The 18,833-nt window shown below is 51.0% G+C and overlaps 3 protein-coding genes across 4 annotated transcripts in view; all 3 read left to right on the forward strand.

Moving 5' to 3' along the window:
- Positions 1–4,721, forward strand: part of SIGLEC10 (sialic acid binding Ig like lectin 10) — a 6,617-nt gene extending 1,896 nt beyond the window's left edge. Inside the window, exons 7-12 of the mRNA XM_024768499.1 lie at positions 1,101–1,148; positions 1,265–1,522; positions 1,605–1,889; positions 2,209–2,302; positions 2,402–2,549; positions 3,948–4,721. Coding sequence (XP_024624267.1) covers positions 1,101–1,148; positions 1,265–1,522; positions 1,605–1,889; positions 2,209–2,302; positions 2,402–2,549; positions 3,948–4,214 — 1,100 coding nt within the window. The 3' untranslated portion in view covers positions 4,215–4,721. The remainder of the gene's footprint in view (positions 1–1,100; positions 1,149–1,264; positions 1,523–1,604; positions 1,890–2,208; positions 2,303–2,401; positions 2,550–3,947) is intronic.
- Positions 4,722–10,422: 5,701 nt separating this feature from the next.
- CUNH19orf84 (chromosome unknown C19orf84 homolog) lies at positions 10,423–12,369 on the forward strand. Its single transcript, XM_024768545.1, has 2 exons — positions 10,423–10,525; positions 11,184–12,369. The coding sequence occupies exons 1-2, from the start codon at positions 10,491–10,493 to the stop codon at positions 11,695–11,697; spliced, it is 549 nt and encodes a 182-aa protein (XP_024624313.1). The 5' UTR covers positions 10,423–10,490; the 3' UTR covers positions 11,698–12,369.
- A 904-nt stretch (positions 12,370–13,273) lies between these two features.
- LIM2 (lens intrinsic membrane protein 2) lies at positions 13,274–18,833 on the forward strand. Of its 2 annotated transcripts, none has more exons than XM_024768538.1 (4): positions 13,274–13,583; positions 17,139–17,288; positions 18,363–18,497; positions 18,715–18,833. In XM_024768538.1, the coding sequence occupies exons 1-4, from the start codon at positions 13,274–13,276 to the stop codon at positions 18,774–18,776; spliced, it is 657 nt and encodes a 218-aa protein (XP_024624306.1). In that variant the 3' UTR covers positions 18,777–18,833. The 2 variants fall into 2 exon arrangements, with proteins under 2 accessions (XP_024624306.1, XP_024624307.1); XM_024768539.1 differs by having other exon boundaries at positions 13,274–13,448.

An 18,833-nucleotide genomic window follows, 5' to 3' on the forward strand; every position in this document is an offset into this window, starting at 1 on the left:
GGTGGGACGGGGAGGAGGGAGGGGGCTGAGGGCAGGGTCCCAGAGCTCTAAGGTGACCCGGAACCCCAGGCCTATGGGGCTAGGGATTCTGCTTCCAGCTCCGACTGCGGTGGGCGCGGGGGCGGGGGATTTCCCCACGCCACCGAGCAATTCTCCAGCATCAGTGATATGTGCTACAATTCAACTCAATTCTGACGCTATCTACCCGGAGACAGCGTCAGATCCCACAGGTTAAGGGATCAATTTCTGGAAAGTGGCCCCGCCCCCGCTTCGGCCACCAATCACAAGTCCAGGTTGTCACCTGTGCTTCTGACCGGCGATAGATTGGAGGTTCCCATGACCTCCTCCTTGGGTTCAATTAATTTGCTAGAGCTGCTCAGAGAAATATTTTACTCACTAGATGACCGGTTTATTATAAAAGAATATAACTCAGGAACAGCCAGATGGAAGCGATGCATAGGGCAAGGTATGGGGAAGGAGCATCTAACTTCCATGCCCTCTTCCTGGGTACAACACTCCCCAAATCTCCAAGTGTTCTCCAACCTGGAAGCTCTCCCAGCCCCATTTGAGGGGGGGCGCGTGTTATGGAGTCCTCATTACATAGGCACGATTGATTAAATCATTGGCCATTGGCGATTGAACGCAATCTCCAGTCCCCTTTCCCTTCCTCAGAGGTCGGGGGGGTGGGACTGAAAGTTCTAACCCTCTAATCCGTGGTTGGTTCCCCTGGCAACAAGCCCTCATTCTCGGGCGCTTCTAAAAGTGACTTCATTAACATAAACTCAGGAGTGGTGGAAAGGGGTTTGTTATAAATAACGAGGCACATTTATCACGCTTACCTAGCATTCAGGAAATCCAAGAGTTTCAGAAGCTCTGTGCCCGGAATGGGAACAAAGATCAAATACCTATTTCTGTTATAAATCACAATATCTTAGGGACCTGCCCTTCTTACCAGTCTATTCCCTTGGGTCATTCATCTGACACTCAGTGGGTGATTCAACCTCCCTCCGCCTCCCAGCCCTTCACCCCTAGGGACGTTCACTTTGCCCAGAAGGAAACCCCTGGCTTGTTTAGAGTCAAGTACCCTGTCTCTGTTTCAGATGCCCCAGAGAACGTGAAAGTGATGGTCTCCCAAGGAAATAGGACAGGTAGGAAAGGGGATCAGAGGAACCAAACTGGGAGCGTCCCAGACGTCTGGAATGTCAGCAGGAAGAGGGTCCCTGTGCCCTCAGCTGTTCATCCATCCTGACTGTTCCCTCTCTAGTCCTGGAAAACTTCAGAAATGGCACATCTCTTCCGGTCCTGGAAGGCCAAAGCCTGCGTCTGCTCTGTGTCGCTCACAGCAACCCCCCAGCCAGGCTGAGCTGGGCCCGAGGGGGACAGACTCTGAGCCCCTCCCAGCCCTCAGATCCTGGGGTCCTGGATCTGCCTCAGATACAAACAGAGCATGAAGGAGAATTCACCTGCCGAGCTCAGAACCCTCTGGGCTCCCAGATCACGTCTCTGAGCCTCTCGGTGGTCTGTGAGTGCGGGGACCCCTGGGGGCAGGACACCTGGGCCCACGTGAGGGGAGAGGCACCGCTGACTCTCCTCCCTCTGTACAGACGCCCCGCAGCTGCTGGGACCCTCCTGCTCCCAGGAGGATGAGGGTCAGCACTGCGACTGTTCCTCCCGAGCCCAGCCGGCCCCCTCCCTGCGCTGGCGGCTGGGGGAGGGGCTGCTGGAGGGGAATTTCAGCAACGCCTCCTTCAAGGTCACCTCCAGCTCGGCTGGGCCCTGGGTCAACAGCTCCCTGAGCCTCCGCGAGGGGCTCAGCTCTGGCCTCAGACTCGGCTGCGAGGCCCTGAACGTCCACGGGGCCCAGAGCGCCACTGTCCTGCTGCTGCCAGGTCAGGGGCCAACTGGACGCCCCCTGGAGGCGGGGGCTGAGAGCGACAGCGACAGGGTCCTGTGGGTGGGTCAGGAGCTGGGGAGCGGGGACACGGGGGCGCCTGTGGCTGGGGATGCGGAGGGGGAAATTAAATCGGAGAGCCTGACGCTTGGGCCTGGGGTGTAGCGGTTTCCAAGAAGTCGATGGGAAGGGGCTCTAGGTAAAAACCTCTGGAAAAACCACTAGGCTCCGGAAGCCTGAGCGCCTAGTGGCGGGTGGACGTGAGGACCCACGGGGATGGGAAGGGCTCAGAGATGGCTGACCGTTTCCTCGTGCAGATGAGAAGGGATTCGCCTCCAAAGCGTTCTCCGGCGGAATATTTCTAGGAATTGGCCTCATGACCCTCTTTTTCCTCTGCTTCATCCTGATCGTGTGAGTTAGCAGGACCAGCGATGGAGGGAGCGTGGGATCTGGGGCCCGTGGAGAGGGGGGCGGGGCCAGGGCGCACACCAAGGCGGGGTGTTCCCGCAGCGTGAGGGCTCTGAGGAAGAAGTGGACCCAAGCAGAGGTTCCGGCCCCGGCCCCGGCCCCGGCCCCGGGAGAGACTCCGAGGTCCAGGGTCTCACGGAGGAGCACGCTCCTGGATTACATCAACGTGGTCCCTAAAACTGGCCCCCTGGTGAGTGGTCCCAACCAGCTGTCTCTTCTTCCCCTCCTCTGACTCCTGTATACCCTCCTCCCCAGCCCCGCCCTCACCCTTTGCCCGAGAGACATCGCAGTGGAAAAGGCCCGGGTGCTGGATTCAAGTCCTGATTCTGGCACTTAACCTCTATGAGACCTTGACCAAATCCCTCCCTCCACTGAGCCTCTATTGCTTCCTCCTTGAGAGTCGGTTTGAGGATTACAACACATGTTATTGCCTAATAGGTAGCAGCTATTCCATTATTACTACTACCAAGAACATTACTAAGTAAAATTAATGATGTCACCAATGATTAATATCACTGAGAGACGGTATGTCCTAGTGATGATTAAGGGTAGGGCTCTGAAGCCAGCCTGCTTGGGTTCCTGTCCGCTTTCTTCACTGTGTGTTCTGGGATGAGTCACTTAACTTTTCTGTGCCTCGATTTCTTTAACTGTAAAATGGGGATAATAGTAGTGCCGACCACGTAGGCTCACTCTGGGTATTCAATATGCTCATTTTCTACTTGTAAAGCATTTAGAACGGTACCAGGCACCTAGTAAGTGTTGGGTAAATGCCGGATCTTTTCAGGAGAGAACATCTGTATGCGGATGATTCCAGAATTTACATCTCCCAGACTCATCCCTGAACTCTAGACTCATAGCCAACTATCTAGGCAGCATCTCCACGTGGATGTCTAATAGGCCTCTCAAACTTAGCCTGTCCAAAACCAAACTCATGACTAAACACCACTTAAAACCCTTCTCCTCCATCCTCTGCATCTCAGCAAATAGCACCACATTTGCCCAGCTGCTCAAGCCTAAAGACTTTAAGCCATTTCTTACTCCTCTCTTTTTTATCGCCCCCACAATCCACCCATCTGCAAATCTCCTCCCAAATCCATCCAAACCACTTCTCCCCCCTCGGTTGGATAGAGCTTAGGGACGAAGGAAAAAAAAAGTGAAAAATGCCGATTTCAGATGGTCACATACACAGGATTCCGTGTATGTAACACTCTCAAATGATAAGATTGTAGAGATAGAGGACAGGTTAGTAGTTGCGAGGGGTTCGGGATGGGAGGATGATGAGAAGGACAGCAGGAGGGAGATGTTTGTGATGATGGAGCAGTTCGGTGTCTTGTGGTGATGGTTACACCAATGTATCTGCATTAGTTTGCTAGGGCGGCCACAGCAGAGAACCACAGGCTGGGAGGCTTAACCACAGACTTGTCTTTATTGTTTGTTCCTGTCACGAGATGGAAGGCGAGCTCAGCGAAGGCAGGGTCTTTGCTCTACTGCCTGATGTAACCCCAGTTCCTCAATCGGTGCCTAGCACGTGGTAGGGGCTCGAGTATTTGTTGAATGAATGAATGAAGGATGGTCATTTTTCCCTTAGGCTCAGAAACAGAAAACCAAACCAAGCAGTCCTTCCTGGGCCACTGATCCAGATGCTCACCCCCCGGAACCCAGAAAGAACCAGAAGGAGCTCTATCTTGTTTCCCACAATTGTCCAGGACCCAAATCATCCACTCAAGCCCCAGAATCGGAGAACAACCAGGAGGAGACCCATTATGCTGTCCTCAACTTCCCAGGCCTCAGACCGTGGAACACCCAGAGGCCCAAGGATACTCACCCAGAGTATGCTGAAATCCAGTTCCACTGAGCGTCTGTCTGCTGGGTTGGAGGACTTGGATCCAGGCCGGGGAGAAAGGCAGAACAATTGGGAAGAGGAGAACAGAGTGTATAGTCTGTCTGTCTTTCTGTCTCCCTCTCTCTCTCATTTCATCGTCCAAGGATGGGATGATCCCATCCCAGATCCTAGCATTTTGGAACAGCCTGACGAATGTCTCTAGAGCGGCCTTCTCCAAATACACTATTCTAAGCAAGGTAAAGCTTTTCCTCTGACACACCTAGGCACCACCCTGGCTGAATACTCACAGTCTGTTTCTCAGCGGTGGGAGGACCTTTAAAGGTGATCAAGCGCTCATCTTTGCTAACCTCACAGGTCAAGTCTGGGCGGCTGCCTAGTTTGCTGCTGCCTGTGAGCCGAGAGTGTGTTTTACATTTTAAATGGTTAAGGGGAAAATCAAAAGAAGGATGCTTTATGATGCATGGAAATGACTTGAGATTCAAATTTCAGTGTCCACGAATAAAACTTTATTGGAATGCAGCCATGCCCATTTTGTTCTGTGTCGCCTATAGCTGATTCCAGGCAGAGTGGAGCCGTTGCCCTGCTAAGCCTAAGATAGCTAGCCTTCGGCTTAGGAAAAGTTTGTGGAATTTTCATGTGATGTAAACTCACCCGCTTATTTGTACAGAAGAGCTAACAGAAGCGGAGGTCCAGAGAGAGTTCAAGAGTAGCCAAGGTGACACTGACTAGCTCTGTGACTAGATGGAAGGTTTCTAGGGTGAGGACTTGCAGGGCGAGGAGACTTGAGTGGCAGTTTAATAGTAAGAGGGAGGAAATGAATATTTTTGAATACCTGCTATGTATCACATTGTGAGCCAACTGTGGTGTAAGATTTAAGAGTATCTCCATTGGGAAGATATCTGAGACTCAGAGAGGTGAATTAACTTATCGAAAGACACACAGGAGAAATCGGCAGTATCAGGGGTCCCACCCATGGCTGACTCCAAAACCGCTGCTCTCCCCGCTTTTTCATAACCCCTCCTGAAGTGGCGCTCTTGAGTGAAAAGGACTCAAAACTCAGGGCAGAATGTGAGGATGGTCAATCATCTCAGATATAAAGAGAGGCTTGCTGGTCACCTCATCTCAGCAGGAAGTAGTGGTCAGGCTGTGTCCATGAAGCTGGCCTCTGTTGATCTTTCTTTTCCTTTCTAAGACCATGGTGGGGGGGGTGGGGGTGGAGGGGATGTCTTTACTCCTTAGAAGGATAAATGCAATTAGATAAAGAGGGAACGAAAAGAAAGAAAAAGATTTTGAGTTGGAATTTTCCAAGGGTTCCTTTATACAGATATTATCTCTATTATACAGTTGGGCAAACTGAGTCACGAAAAGGTTACAGACACATCCAAAGCCACAGGATGAGTAAGATTTGATTCCAGAGCCCAGGCTCTTGGTCATGACCTTATATTGCCCTCTTGGTGGCTTGTTGAGCAGAGGGGACCTGATAAGGAGGGGTGGCAGGTGCAGTATATGGAAAGGACAAACGACTTGCACTTGTGTCCAGATTCTACTACTTACTAATCAGAATAAGTGTAGGCAAGTGACTTTCTCTCTCTGAGCCTCGATTTCCCCATGTATTAAAATGAAGGTAACGCCCTTACTTGGAAGGTTTGTTATAATGATTGAATAAGAGAGTACAGATGAGGGGGGTGGGGCAGTATAGGGGTAGGGGATGAAGAGGTACAAACTCTTAGGTATAAAATAAGCTACAAGTACATATTGTACAACACAGGGAATATAGCCAACATTTTACAATAACTATAAGTGGAACATAACCTTAAAAACTTTTTAATTGTGTATCACTCTATTGTACACCTGTAATTTATGTAATATTGTACATCAACTATACTTCAATAAAAACATGTTTTTTAAGAAAAAGAACACAGATGAAGGCACTTTATAAACTGTAAACTGTTACCCAGACTTTAAGTACGATGATCTGAGTATCAAGTACGATGAGTTATGTATGGTGGGTGCCCTTCTTTGATTCGGAAGAATAGAGAAAGTTATCACCTTACATTTGTTTAATGGCAACTATAGTGTTTTAAATTTTCTCGGCTTGTGTAAGGTATCAACTGACTAGCCCAGTTGGCTGAGCCATGGAGCTCCAGTCTGCAGGCGGGATGCAAATAGCTTTGGAGAAGAAGGTAGCAAAAAAGAGCGCTGTGCTCACTGTGTCCTAAGTGCTCTCTGTTTTTCCTCCATAGTCACCCCCGGAGCCCGGATTTGGTAGTTACTGCATATGATGATATGGTAAGGAGGCCCACGCTGACATCTTTTGCCTCCTAACTGTGCCAGTGCCTCTGTGTACTGAATAAAATAAAAAACCGAACTAGCTGCAAGCACTGAAGTTGGCCACCAGAAGCCAGTATACCCAGAGTAATTGAATTACCCATGGAGTAGGATCAACCAATGCAACTGCCCCATTTTTTTAAACTTTTTTTTTTAAAAATTGAGGCGTAGTTGATGTACAATATTGTTTCAGGTGTAAACATAGTGATTCGCAGATTTTAAAGGTTATACTCCGTTTACAGTTATTATAAAATATTGGCTTTATTCCCTGTGTTGTAAAACATATCCTTATAGCTTATTTATTTTATACATGGTAGTTTGTACAACTGCCTCATTTTATAGGGGCTTCAAGAGGGACAGGTTCACACAACAAAATAGCAGAAGTGACATTCAAGCTCAGACAGGCCCTAAAAGGGATGACCACTGCAGGTCCTGAATTCGTTTTAATAAACTTAGAGGGGGCAGAATGCTGGAGGGGCCTCCGTTTCCCTCTCTCTGCCCCCAAATCCTGCCAAACGACCCTTCAAAATTTGTTTGACCTGGGAAATTGCGAGATTATGTTGCTAAGACAACAGGTTTGACCAGGGGTCAGTAACTTTTTAAAAATTTATTTATTTTTGGCTGCATTGGGTCTTCTTTGCCGTGCGTGGGCTTTCTCTAGTTGCGGCGAGCGGAGGCTGCTCTTCTTTGCGGTGCACGGGCTTCTCACGCTCAAACGCTCAGACGCGCTCAGAAACGTAGCCAATCAAAACGCGAGGGTGCTAGCCCCGCCTCCCCCGGATTTGACGGACAGAGGAGACGCGGAAGCAACGTGATCATACCCGCCAATCAGAGCTGAGGATTACGTCTCGCGCTGTTTCACGTAACAAGGAGTGGGAGGAGCTCAAACCTATTGCTGCAGGCGTTCCCCAACAAATCGGAACCTTCGTTCCCTCCCGACTCAGGAATTGATTGGTCACTTTTCAGAACTTGCCTGTCAATTTTGAAAGCTGGGTAAAGGGCATTTTTCTTAGAGGCTCAAGAACACGCCTCCGCTCTCCCAGGTCCGGGAGGAGGGCCTTAAAGGGCCAGGTACATGGTAAGTGGCGAGGTCGGACCCTGACGGCAGAAACCGGAGGAACAGTAACGGAACAAAACACGAAGCAGTGCCGTTACGCTGGAATTGAGTTTTATGTCGCAAAAACCCAGAGACTTAGCTTACTTGAGGTCAAGAGCTAGTAAGAAGCGGAACGAGGATTCGAACCCTTATTTCGGAGCCCTGTTTGACATAAGCTTCCTAACCGGATGGATGAGACCTGCATGCTAATCATAGTCGCCAGGAAAGGAAAACCAGCCTTCTTGGTAAAAATCTTTAGATTCCAACCACCTAGCCTTTGCTCGCGCCGTTTCTTCTACATCAAATATCCATTCACCCTAGACCTAGCCCAAAGGCCACCTCCTCTAAAACAAAACAAAACCAAACACCAAAAAACCCCAAAACCTCTCCGACCTTCTCCCCCACGCCTTGCAAGCGAGCAACAACGTTTTCTTGGACCCCGACCTCCCCCTCCCCCTTGCCTCCAGGCAACGTTTAATCCGCTTCCGGCTCTCACTGTCCTGTTCCTCCCTGTGTCCCGGCTCCCATCACCCCAGAGTGTTATTGTCCATCTCTGTGTCTGTCCCCCACCTCTCGAGACTGAGCCCTTCGAGAGCAGGTACCGGTTCTGCGTCATCTCGGCGTCACCAGTATCATCCAGCACAGAACTCGAAAGCTAGTCTCGGATTTCTCATCCTTAAAGTGGGATGTTGTGAACTTCTTGTAAAAAAATTCATATTCAAAGGCGCCGCTCAGGTTGAGAACTTTGCATCATCCTTGATTCCCCATTACTCGTGTCCAGCAGCCCTGCAGCAAATCCCGATGGCTCTCCCTCCAAAACACATCTTAAATCTATTCACATCTTCCCATCCCCACTATCCCCAACCTCCTTGGAGCCGTCACCACCCATGCCTGGAGGATGGCAGCATTCTCCCTAGGCTTCCTGCTTCCACTCTTGCGTTCCACCACAATCCACTCTCCAAACTGCAGGCACAGCGCTCTTCTTAAAACATAAATTATGTCACACTTCTGCTTACAAATGTTCAAAGTCATCTCAGTGTTCCAGAATTAAAAAAAAAAAAAATTCCAAAGTCAGCCTAGAAGGTACTATACAGTCTGGCTCCTACTTGTGTCTCCATTAAGCATAGACTCTGAAGTCAGGGTTCAAATCCCAGTTGTGCTACTGACAAGCTCCGTGACCTTGAGTAACTTACGTAGCCTCTCTCAGGCACAGTTTGAACCTCTGTGAAATGAAGAATAAATAAATTGGAATTATTCATTAAAATAGACCTCTAGTTTGTTAAAAAGAAGAAACTGACCAGTAGTCCTCAAAGCTGTCAAAGTTGTGAAAAACAAGGAAAGACTGAGAGACTGCTACAGAACAGAGGCGACTGAGGGGATGTGATGACTCAGTGGGATCCTGCCTTGGATTCTGGAACAGAAAAAAGAGGACATTCGGGTAAAAACTGGCAAAATCCAAATCAAGTTTGGAGTTTAGTGAAGAGTCTTAAGAGTCATGTTGGTTTCTTAGTTGTGACAAATGTTCCACGATAATGTAAGAAGATAGCAAGAGGGGAATCGGGGTGAGTTACAAAGTTATCTTCGTAACTTTTCTGTAAATATGAAGGTATTCCAAAATTTTAAATATATATATATTTTTTTTTTTTAAAAAAAGACCTGTCCCTCTCCTCCCAGCTTATTGCTTCCCAGTCCCTCAAACACTATGTTTGTTTCACCCTGAGGGACCTTTGCACCTGCTTGTCCCTCCGCCGGGAATAATCAACTCCCAGGTCAGCTGGCTCCATCCCACAGTATCCATCTCTAACCATCTTATCTAAAATAAGCCCATGGGGGACTTCCCTGGAAGTCCAGTGGTTAAGACTCTGAGCTTCCACTGCAGGGGAACGCAGGTTCCATCCCTGGTCGGGGAACTACGATCCCACATGCCCGGTGGCGTGGCCAAAAAATAAAAAATAAAATAACCCTCTGCCCCCTGTGCCTCTATATCACTTGTCCTGTCTTTACACCTTCACAGCCCTGCATATAGGAACTGTACCGTGTCTTGTGTGTTTCTCTCCCAACATGTAAAGGTTCATTAGCGTGCATGTATTCTGTCCCGGGCTAAATCCCCGGCCCCCAACCTAGGGCGTAGCATATAAGCAGGCACTGAATAATATTAAATAAATAGATATGAGAATGACTATTGCTTCTCAATAAAATACCACCACGACCACCAGCAATAACAATAAGAAACTCTCACTGGTTGAGACTTATTGTAGTCCAGATCATGTGTTGACTACTTTACACACGTGATACATCCTTTAAACCTCACGAGATCCTAGAAGGTAATATTAGCCCCGTTTCTCAAAAGCACAGAGACTAGAAGGGCTTAAGCTCACAAAGTTAAGCCAGAGACAGAGCTTAGAGTGAAATCCAGCCTCTAAGGTTGCCAGTCCATCTGCTAACCCCTCTGCCCCCGGGAGTACCCAATGTCCAGATTTCTCTAAACGTCCCTTTAGTCCTAAAGAACACCATCGGGTCCCCTGAGGACACGGCCCAGGAATACAGGTGGAGAGAGGAGGGGGGTAGGGACTCCTGGGTCTGAGGGGGGAGGGGCCGGGGGCCTGGACTCCTGGGTCTGAGGGGGGAGGGGCTGGGGGTACTCGAGCGCCCGGCTCCTGGGTCTCCGGAAGGCGTGGTCTGCGACCTGAGATACGTGGAGTTGACGCACTGGAACCCCGCGAACTCAGCCCTGCACGCCCCGCAAACCACGCCCCCTTTCTGACAAAGTCCCACCCATCTTCTTCCAGACGCTTCCCCCCTCACTGGGCCGTGGAGAAGTCGTGGCGAGGGTCCTAGAAAAGACTTGAAAGACCGCGGTGAAGATGGAACGGCAGAAGGAAGGGACTGGGCCGGAGGGGTGAGAGACGCAAGACTTCCCGCGGGGAGCACAGACACCCAGAAAGAGGGAGGATAGAGAAAATCAGAGAGTTGAACAGACCCAGAGAGTATCAGGAAAAAAAAAAAAAAAGTCTTGGGTATCATCACACAGAAACAGAATCTTCGACAATCTTGGTGACAGAGAGAGTTGAGCGAGATGCTTAGAAATAGGGAGAGAGCTAGAAATATATTTGTGGAACAGAGAAATTTCGAGAAGGAACCAGAATTGAAGATGCCAGACACAGCCGTAGGGCTGGAGAAATAATAATTGTCCACATTTATCGAACACTTCCCAGACCCAACCCTTTAACAAGCACCTTTGATACCACCAGAAGCTATCTCTTGGTATGAAAACGTAAGGTTCGGAATGGGAAAATGCCCAAACACAACGCGAGGGAGGCAGCCTGGAATGGGAACCGCGTTCTGTGGGATGCTGAAGCTCTCGCAGAGCTGTCTGTCTGTCTGTAAAGAAAACGGGAAGAAACAGAGAGAGAAAGGGGCCTGGAAGTCAGAGGCGAGCTCAGTCCTGAGGATGGGGAGAAATGGACTCCTGGGAGAAGCCAGGAAGCAGAAAGGCTGCAGTAGGGAAGGCGTATGCAGATGGTGAGACCCACTGACCTGTCCTTTTGTTATTCTAGGAACAACCTGCCTTCCCCAGGGACTGAGGCGTGGCCGCCTGCACCTTTCCCAGCCCTGTTCCCTTCTCTCCTGGGCACCCCAGATCCAGCCCACCTGGGGCTCCCTGAGAGCCTGGCCGCTGTCACTGTCCCCATCCGTCTGGATACTCTCTCCTACCTCCTGCACAGCGCCCTGATGGGAGCCTACACGCTTCAGCAGTCCTTGCCCTCCTGCCCCTGCGCCGCACAGGCGTGCTGCACCCAGCCGGGCACCGCCAAGAGGCCGCCCAGGGGACGAGGGGGCAGGGACGCCCGATGCAGGCCAGGCCGGGGTCAGGGCCAGCGGCAGTGGGGACTTGGGAGGGCTGAGCAGGCAGAGAGTGGCTGGGTGGGGAACCCTGGGGCTGGCCCCAGGACCTCGCCGATGACGCTGCCGTCACCAACACCACCTGCCCAGGATGGGAAGAAGGACGCCCAGGGTCCGGAGCCGCCTCTGGAGCCAACGCCTGCTGATGACTGGGAGGCCGAGTACTAGGACCCTGAGGACCCTGCACCCTGGACTCCGGAGGGGGCCCTTGAGGGTCACCAGGAGGGTGTTCCTGGAGCCCAGGGTGACCTCAGCCCTGTCGGAGATACCCAAGAAACATCCTGCTCCCATCCCTCTTCCTCTCAAACCACAGCCTCAGGAGGGGGTCCTGCGAGTCACCTGGTGAAACCCAGACCTGACATAGGATCCCAAGCCAGGGAAACAACCCTGAACCTCATGCCCAAACCCAAGCCTCTTCCCATCTCTTGCACTGTTCCCAACTACAGCGACAACACTCACCTCAATGCCCAGGGCTCCTCCAGCCATGCCCAGGCCCATTCCTAACCCCAAAGCCATTCCCACCTGCCTTTGCCAGCCCCATCCCACGGCCACACTGAATCCCGCATCCCGCAGCCGTTCACCCCCATTCCGTTCTCCATCTCCGCCCTGACCCATCCTCATTCCCATCCACCTGAAGGCCAACCGATCCTCATCCTTGATTTCTTCTGCACTCCAGCCCTGTCTTCAACCCCAGCCAGTCCTGCCTCGCCCTCACCCTCCTTCCTGTCCCAGCCCCAAACGTGACATGCCCTGTGACCCCACCCGCAAAGAACCCCGTTGGCCCAACATATCCAGATACTTGCAGCCCCACCCCATTTCCTGCCTTTGGGGGAGCGGGGCCGGCCGGGTTGAACAATAAATGGCTGAGTGTCCCTATGTCTTGTGTCTGTGTGTGCTTACGCAGCTTGGGCTAACCCCGAGGGTGCCGTGGAACGAGGCCTGCGAAAGGGTGCTAGGGTGGCTGGGAGGGTCACAGAGAGAGGCGGGTGGGACCAGGGGCTGTGGGGAGGGAGGGCCTGGATTCCTGCTTCAGCGAATTCCATCTGGGGCGTCTGCCACCACTGCACTTCTGCCTGCTGGAAGCTGCTGGGCCGTGGGGCCATTGTATGGGGAGGCTTAAGGGATTTGGGAGACCCTGGGAGCAGAGAGGCCAGCGACCTGACTGGGCTCAGTCTGCACAGAGGGTCCGAGGCAGACGGAGGGTTCAGGGCAGGCTCTGCCCCTCAGGTAGGGACCAGGTGTGGGAGCCATGGGCCCCTCCTCCCCCTAAATCTAGGCGGCCAAGGCCTCCTTTCTCTCGCAGGGACTTGGTGGGGTCCTAGCCCTAGCCCCCTCCTCACCTCGAACCTGGGAGTCCAGGACCCCGGCCCCTTCCATCCCCCAAAGGCTTGGTGTCCCAGTGGCCAGCCCCTTCCTCGCTTAGGACCTGGAAGTCTAGGCCCCCAGCCCCTTTCTCCCCCCAGGACCCAAGGGTCTAGGTTCTCAGCCTCTCCTCCCCCAGACTCAGGAGTCCAGATCCCGAGCTCCCTCTGCCCCCCAGACCCAGGGATCCAGGTGCCCAGTTCCTTCCTCTCATTGGGACCTAATGTCCCAGCCCCCCAGCTCCCTCCTCACCTAGGATCTGGAAGTCTAGGGCCCCAGCTTCTTGTCCCTCAGACTAGGAATCTAGACCCCCGGTCCCTTCTCCCCCAGGACATGGGAATCCAGCTCCCGACCCCATCTCTCCTTTTACCCACAGATCACCATGTACAGCTTCATGGGTGGTGGCCTCTTCTGCGCCTGGGTGGGGACCATCCTCCTGGTGGTGGCCACGGCGACAGACCACTGGATGCAGTACCGGCTGTCGGGGGCCTTCGCCCACCAGGGCCTGTGGCGATACTGCCTGGGCAGCAAGTGCTACCTGCAGACGGAGAGCATCGGTGAGGCTCCGGGGCAGGGTCTGGGTTGTGCCTGGGGTCAGAGCCTCACGCAGCGCAGAACCTTACAGTGGAAAGGCCACCTGTTTTGCAGATGGAGAACCTTGTGGCTCGGGGAGGGAAAGCGTCCAGCCCAAGGTCGTTCAGCGTGGAAGGGGCAGAACTGGGATTTCAGCATTTTTTTCTAGTACAATTACAGGAGGTACCGAATTAGAGGTTAAGTAGAGAGGTGACATTTCCTGGCATGAAATAGAGGTCAGGTATAGCAGTTGGGGCTGGGGTTATCAGAAGAGCATTTTCTAAATATCTACTAGGTGTCAAGAACTATATTAGGTACCAGGAGGATACAGAAGCAATACGGACCCTAAGTTTGCTAATACTGGATGAGATACTTTTTAATACTTGCTGTGAGGCAAGCCATGTAACACGTATGTGTATGTGTATATATGTGTTTGTATGTATATGTAGATATATACGTGTATATATTACATTATATATTGTAAAAATGGAGATAAAAATAGTACTTACAGTATAGGATTCCTGCAATCTATATTATATAATACATATTATTATAATATACTATGTACCTCTATGTGCCTCTTTCCATATACATATATATTTGTATATATGTACAGTCTTCCCTCAGTCCCTCAGTAAACACAGAGAATTGGTTCCAGGACCCGCCGTGGATACCAAAGCCTCTGGATACCAAAGCTCCAGTCATGTAGTCGGCCCTCCGTATCCGCGGTTCCGTATCGGTGCTTCTGCATCTGGGGATTAAACCAACCGCGGGTAGTGTAGTACTATACGTATTTATTGAAAAAAATTCTCATGTAAGTGGACCTGCACAGTTCAAACCTGTGCTGTTCAAGGGTCAAATGTATATACGTGCATATATATGGAAAGAGAGGTGCATAGAGTCGTATAGTATATTACATAATATATATTATACAATATACAATATATAAGTATATAATATATTAACAATACATAGTATATCACATGTTCTATATTATCTGTATCCAATAATAGTGTAGTAATTAATAATAACAATAACTGGCATGTATTGTTACTGTGTCCCACATGCTATTCTAAGCGCTTTGCCTGGATTAACTCCCTTCGGTGTCCCAACAACGCTAAGGGGGCTGTTCCGTTGTGTCTATGAATTAAGACATGATACTTGACCTCAAAAAGTCAATTCTTCTGGGGAGGGGGTTGGGAAGAGGAGCCAACCCTCACTGAGCCCTGTGATATGACAGGCTTGTGGCAGATTTCACCTACCCCATCTCATCAAACTTGCCCATTTGCTGGAGGGATAAACTGAGGCAGGGAGAGGTGGGAAGGTTTGCCCTGGGCTACCAGTCTCAGAGCCCCATCTGGCTGACTTCGTGCATCCTTTTCATTTCTGGCTGTCTCTTTGGTCACACTTCTACCATTCCTCCTGCTTCAGACTGGGAACATCAGCAGACACTCTGAGTTCCCTCTGCTGGGGATGGGAGAGAGGGAGGCTGGATGGAGGTCTTCAACTTCATTTGATATCTTCATGACCACAAGACTGAGAGCCTCAGGGACATACCCCACCCCGATTGATTCTTGGGTATTTGTCCAAACAGCAGGTTTAATTTGTTCATCCATTGTCTAGCTGACGTAATCCGATCACCAAAATTAGAGCAGGAGTCCTGGGTTTGCTTCCCAGAGGCCAAACCCAACCCAGGACGCGTATGCATAGCATTTTTTAAGTTTCCAAAGTCATTACCAGTATTTTAAAAATCTGGAGATTTTTACATTAAAATCTGGACTTGCAGCTCTTCTTGAATAATCCAGCTTTGCCTGTCTTTTCCAGGCCCATGGTCAGCTGGTTATGAGAAGCAAATGCCCCCTTCAAATGGGGCACACCAGTCAGGGTCCCCTCAGGAGACAGAAACCACACTGTGATTTGAATAGGGAGGGTTTTCTCTAAAGATGAAGCCGATAACTGATAGCTGGTACATACATGTTCCCCATGCAGCCTGCTGTCTCCTGCCTTTATTCACAGCTGCTGCCAAGCCTCAGAGGCATTTGTGTTTTCCACCCCTGCATTAGCCCAACCATGGGAAAGAAATAGGCTATAACATCCCCCATAAGTCCTCCAGACTTTTAAATACCCAGAGGCACGTGTATTCCTTTTCTAAGGCTGCCGTAACAAAGTACCACAAACTGGGTGGCTTAACAGAAATCTATTGCCTCACAGATCTGGAGGCTAGAAGTCCAAAATCGAGGTCTCTGCAAGGTTGGTTCCTTCTGAGGGCTGTGAGGAAGAATCTGTTCCCTGCCTGTCTCTTAGCTTCTGGTGGCTGCCCGGCAATCTTTGGTTTTCCTCGGCTTGTAAATGCACCAGCCCATCTCTGCCTTCATTTTTGCCTGATGCTCCCCTGGGTGTGTGCCTGCCTGTGCCTGTCTCCAAATGTCCCCATTTTATGAGGATACCAATCATATTGGATTAAAAATCCACCCTACTCTGGTATGACCTCATCTTAACTACTTACATCTGCAAAGACCCTATTTCCAAATAAGGTCATATTCCGAGGCAGTGGCGGGAGGGGGGAGCAGTTAGAACTTGAACATATGAACTTGAAAGGGGAGACACAACGCAACCCAGCAGCCCATAACAACATCCGTGGAGAAGTATCCAGGAATTGTTCTCCCCTAGACTTTCACAAGACAAAAGACTGCATTTTGCAAAGATCTAAGGCTTTTTCAGTGGCAGGATCCCAGTTCTGCCCCGGGTGATAATTGTCATGGGTTCTCCGAGAGACAGAATAACAAAGCAGTTAAGACGGAGGACGTGGAGCTTGGCTTTCAACTCCAGTCCCTCTGCTAATTATGGGACCTTGAGCAAATCACTTCACGTCTCTGAGCCTCCGTTCCTTCACTTGAAAAATGGTCATGAAAATATTACTTAGAGCATAGGGCTCTTGGAAAGAAGAAATAGGATCACACATGGGAAGAGAGCCTGGCACGTACTTGAGAGTTGCCAAATGGAAGATGAGATCATGATGAGTGCTCCCAGGGCATTTCCATTCATTCGACATGTTTCTTGAACACCTATTACGGGCCAGGCACTAGGTGCTGGGGATACAGCAGTGAGTGAGAAAGCCAGGCCCTTGCCCTCGCAGAGCTGAGAACTCAGTGGAGAGAGATGGACATCATAAACAAGTTAGAAATAAATTAATGGGACATTTCTAAATATGGGTAAGTGGTATGAAGGAAGGGAAAGGGAGCATGGGAGAGAGGATAGAGAGTGAGTAGCAGGAGGATATGGGAAATTGGCATTCATTCATTGAACAAGCATTTCTCCAGGCCCACGTGCAAATCAAACCTCTGCTGGTGTCTGTGGTGTAGAGTCAGGTCCCTGTCCTCAGGGAGCAATCAGGCTGGAGAGGGAAACAGGCAAAGAGAGTCTCAACCCAGAGCAGGGAGTGAGGATGGTGCCTGAGGGGTGAAGGGATGCTTCCCAGAGGAGGGGATCTGGGAGCCGAGCTTTGGAGGATGAATAGGAGTCTGCCAGGTGAAGAGGAAGGGCTTTTCAGAGAGGTGAAGGAGGAGCTAGGTCAGGAATACAGAGAGGGGTGAGGCATTCCTGCCCTCAGAGGTAGCAGTCTTCACCACTGAGGGCAAGGAAGGCACAGGAGTGACTGTGGGGTGCTCCCACAGCATACTGGAATGCCACCCGGGCCTTCATGATCCTGTCCTCCCTGTGCGCCACCTCTGGCATCATCCTGGGCATCGTGGCGTTCGCTCAGCAGCCCACTTTCACCCGCTTCTCCCGGCCCTTCTCTGCGGGCATCGTGTTTTTCGCCTCCAGTGAGTGAATCACCCCCTACACCTGCCCCCTCCCAGCTCCCTCTCCAGCTCTACCCTCAAAACCACTTCCATTCCCCACTGTTCCTCACTCCACTCCACCCGCACCCAAATCCCCCCTCCACCTTCGACGACAACTTCAGGACTATTTCTAATGCCAGTCAGTTCTGACGCCAGCTCTGTGTACTGCCATTCAATTCTGGCATAACCACCGGAGTTGGCAGCAAACCCCACAGGTTTAAAGGCACGGTTCCCAACCGGACTGCCCCCACTTCAGCTGCAGTTGGGGTCCCCAGCTCACCTGTACTTTTGACCAATCGGCTACAGATTCAGGGGTTCCCAGGACCTGCTCAGGTTCAGAAACGTGCTAGAATAACTCACAGAACTCAGGAAAGCATAATACTTAACAGTTTTATTATAAAGAGTACAACTCAAGACCAGCCAACTAAAGAGGTGCCTAGCGTGAAGCCGGAGAGGGGTCCTGAACATGGAGTTTCCATGCACTCTCCCTGCAGAATTAGGGCTCGTCAGCACATCCATGCATTCACCAAACGGGGAGCTCCAGTGACCGCCAGCATCCAGCATTTCTACTGGAGTTTCATTACAAGGGCATGAATCACTGGCCATGTGATTGAACTCTATCTCCAGCTCCCCTTTCCTCCCCAGAGGTTGGACTGGGGCTCAAAGCCCCAACCCTCTATTCCCACGGCTGGTCTTTCTGCTGACCGGCTCCTATCCCTGAGTCATCTCTGATCATCAACATAAACTCAGGTGTGATCCAAGAACAACAAAGACACTCCTAGTACTCAGAAAATTCCAAGGATTTAGAGTTTCCCTCCCAGGAACCAGAGACAAAGACCAGTCAGATTCTTTATGACACACCACGACCCCACACCATTCCCACCCTAACCCTACCCCTCATTCATTTTTACTCCCACTTTCAACTCAACCCCCATCCTCACCCTATCCCTACCTGCACCCATACCCCCTTCTCAATTTATTAATTCCCCCCCCATCTCCAAACCCGCCTCCATCCCCATTCCCACCCCACCCCCCACCCCCGACCTCTCTCTCCAGCATTTTTCTTCCTGCTGGCCTTGGCCATTTACACTGGAGTCACCGTCAGCTTCCTCGGTCGCCGCTTCGGGGATTGGCGCTTTTCCTGGTCCTACATCCTGGGCTGGGTAGCCCTGCTCATGACCTTCTTTGCAGGTACTGGGTTTGGGGGTGGAAAGGCCAGTGTCCGGGTGAGATGATGGGGTGGGGGATCTCACACAGGCGCCCCCGGCACTGAACCAGAAGGCAGACTCCAAGCCCTGTGGACACCAGGGAGAAAGGGGATGCTGTGTCTGTGTGTTGGGCTGGGAGCAGGGGCTGGGAGGGCTGATGGGGGGCTGGGCGGGGTCAACTGGGATCTCTTCTCGCGCAGGAATTTTCTACATGTGTGCCTACCGGATGAATGAATGTCGGCGCCTGTCCACTCCCCGCTGAACCCAAATGTGTGCCCCGACTTCATCTGGACGTCAAAGTCAGGTCACTGAAGAGGAG

This window comes from Neophocaena asiaeorientalis, unplaced genomic scaffold (genome assembly GCF_003031525.2).
Source record: "Neophocaena asiaeorientalis asiaeorientalis breed wild unplaced genomic scaffold, Neophocaena_asiaeorientalis_V1.1 scaffold629, whole genome shotgun sequence".
Classification (NCBI taxonomy): Eukaryota; Metazoa; Chordata; class Mammalia; order Artiodactyla; family Phocoenidae; genus Neophocaena; species Neophocaena asiaeorientalis.

What these genes read in the sequence shown, in the direction of transcription:
- CUNH19orf84 (XM_024768545.1), top strand. Translation starts at nt 10,491, where the DNA reads ATGGAACGGCAGAAGGAAGGGACTGGGCCGGAGGG. An exon ending in GAAGGGACTGGGCCGGAGGG is followed by an intron (nt 10,526 to 11,183) that starts GTGAGAGACGCA and finishes TTGTTATTCTAG; the next exon opens with GAACAACCTGCCTTCCCCAG.
- LIM2 (XM_024768538.1), top strand. Translation starts at nt 13,274, where the DNA reads ATGTACAGCTTCATGGGTGGTGGCCTCTTCTGCGCCTGGGTGGGGACC. An exon ending in GGGAAAGCGTCCAGCCCAAG is followed by an intron (nt 13,584 to 17,138) that starts GTCGTTCAGCGT and finishes GTGCTCCCACAG; the next exon opens with CATACTGGAATGCCACCCGG. An exon ending in GCTCATGACCTTCTTTGCAG is followed by an intron (nt 18,498 to 18,714) that starts GTACTGGGTTTG and finishes CTTCTCGCGCAG; the next exon opens with GAATTTTCTACATGTGTGCC.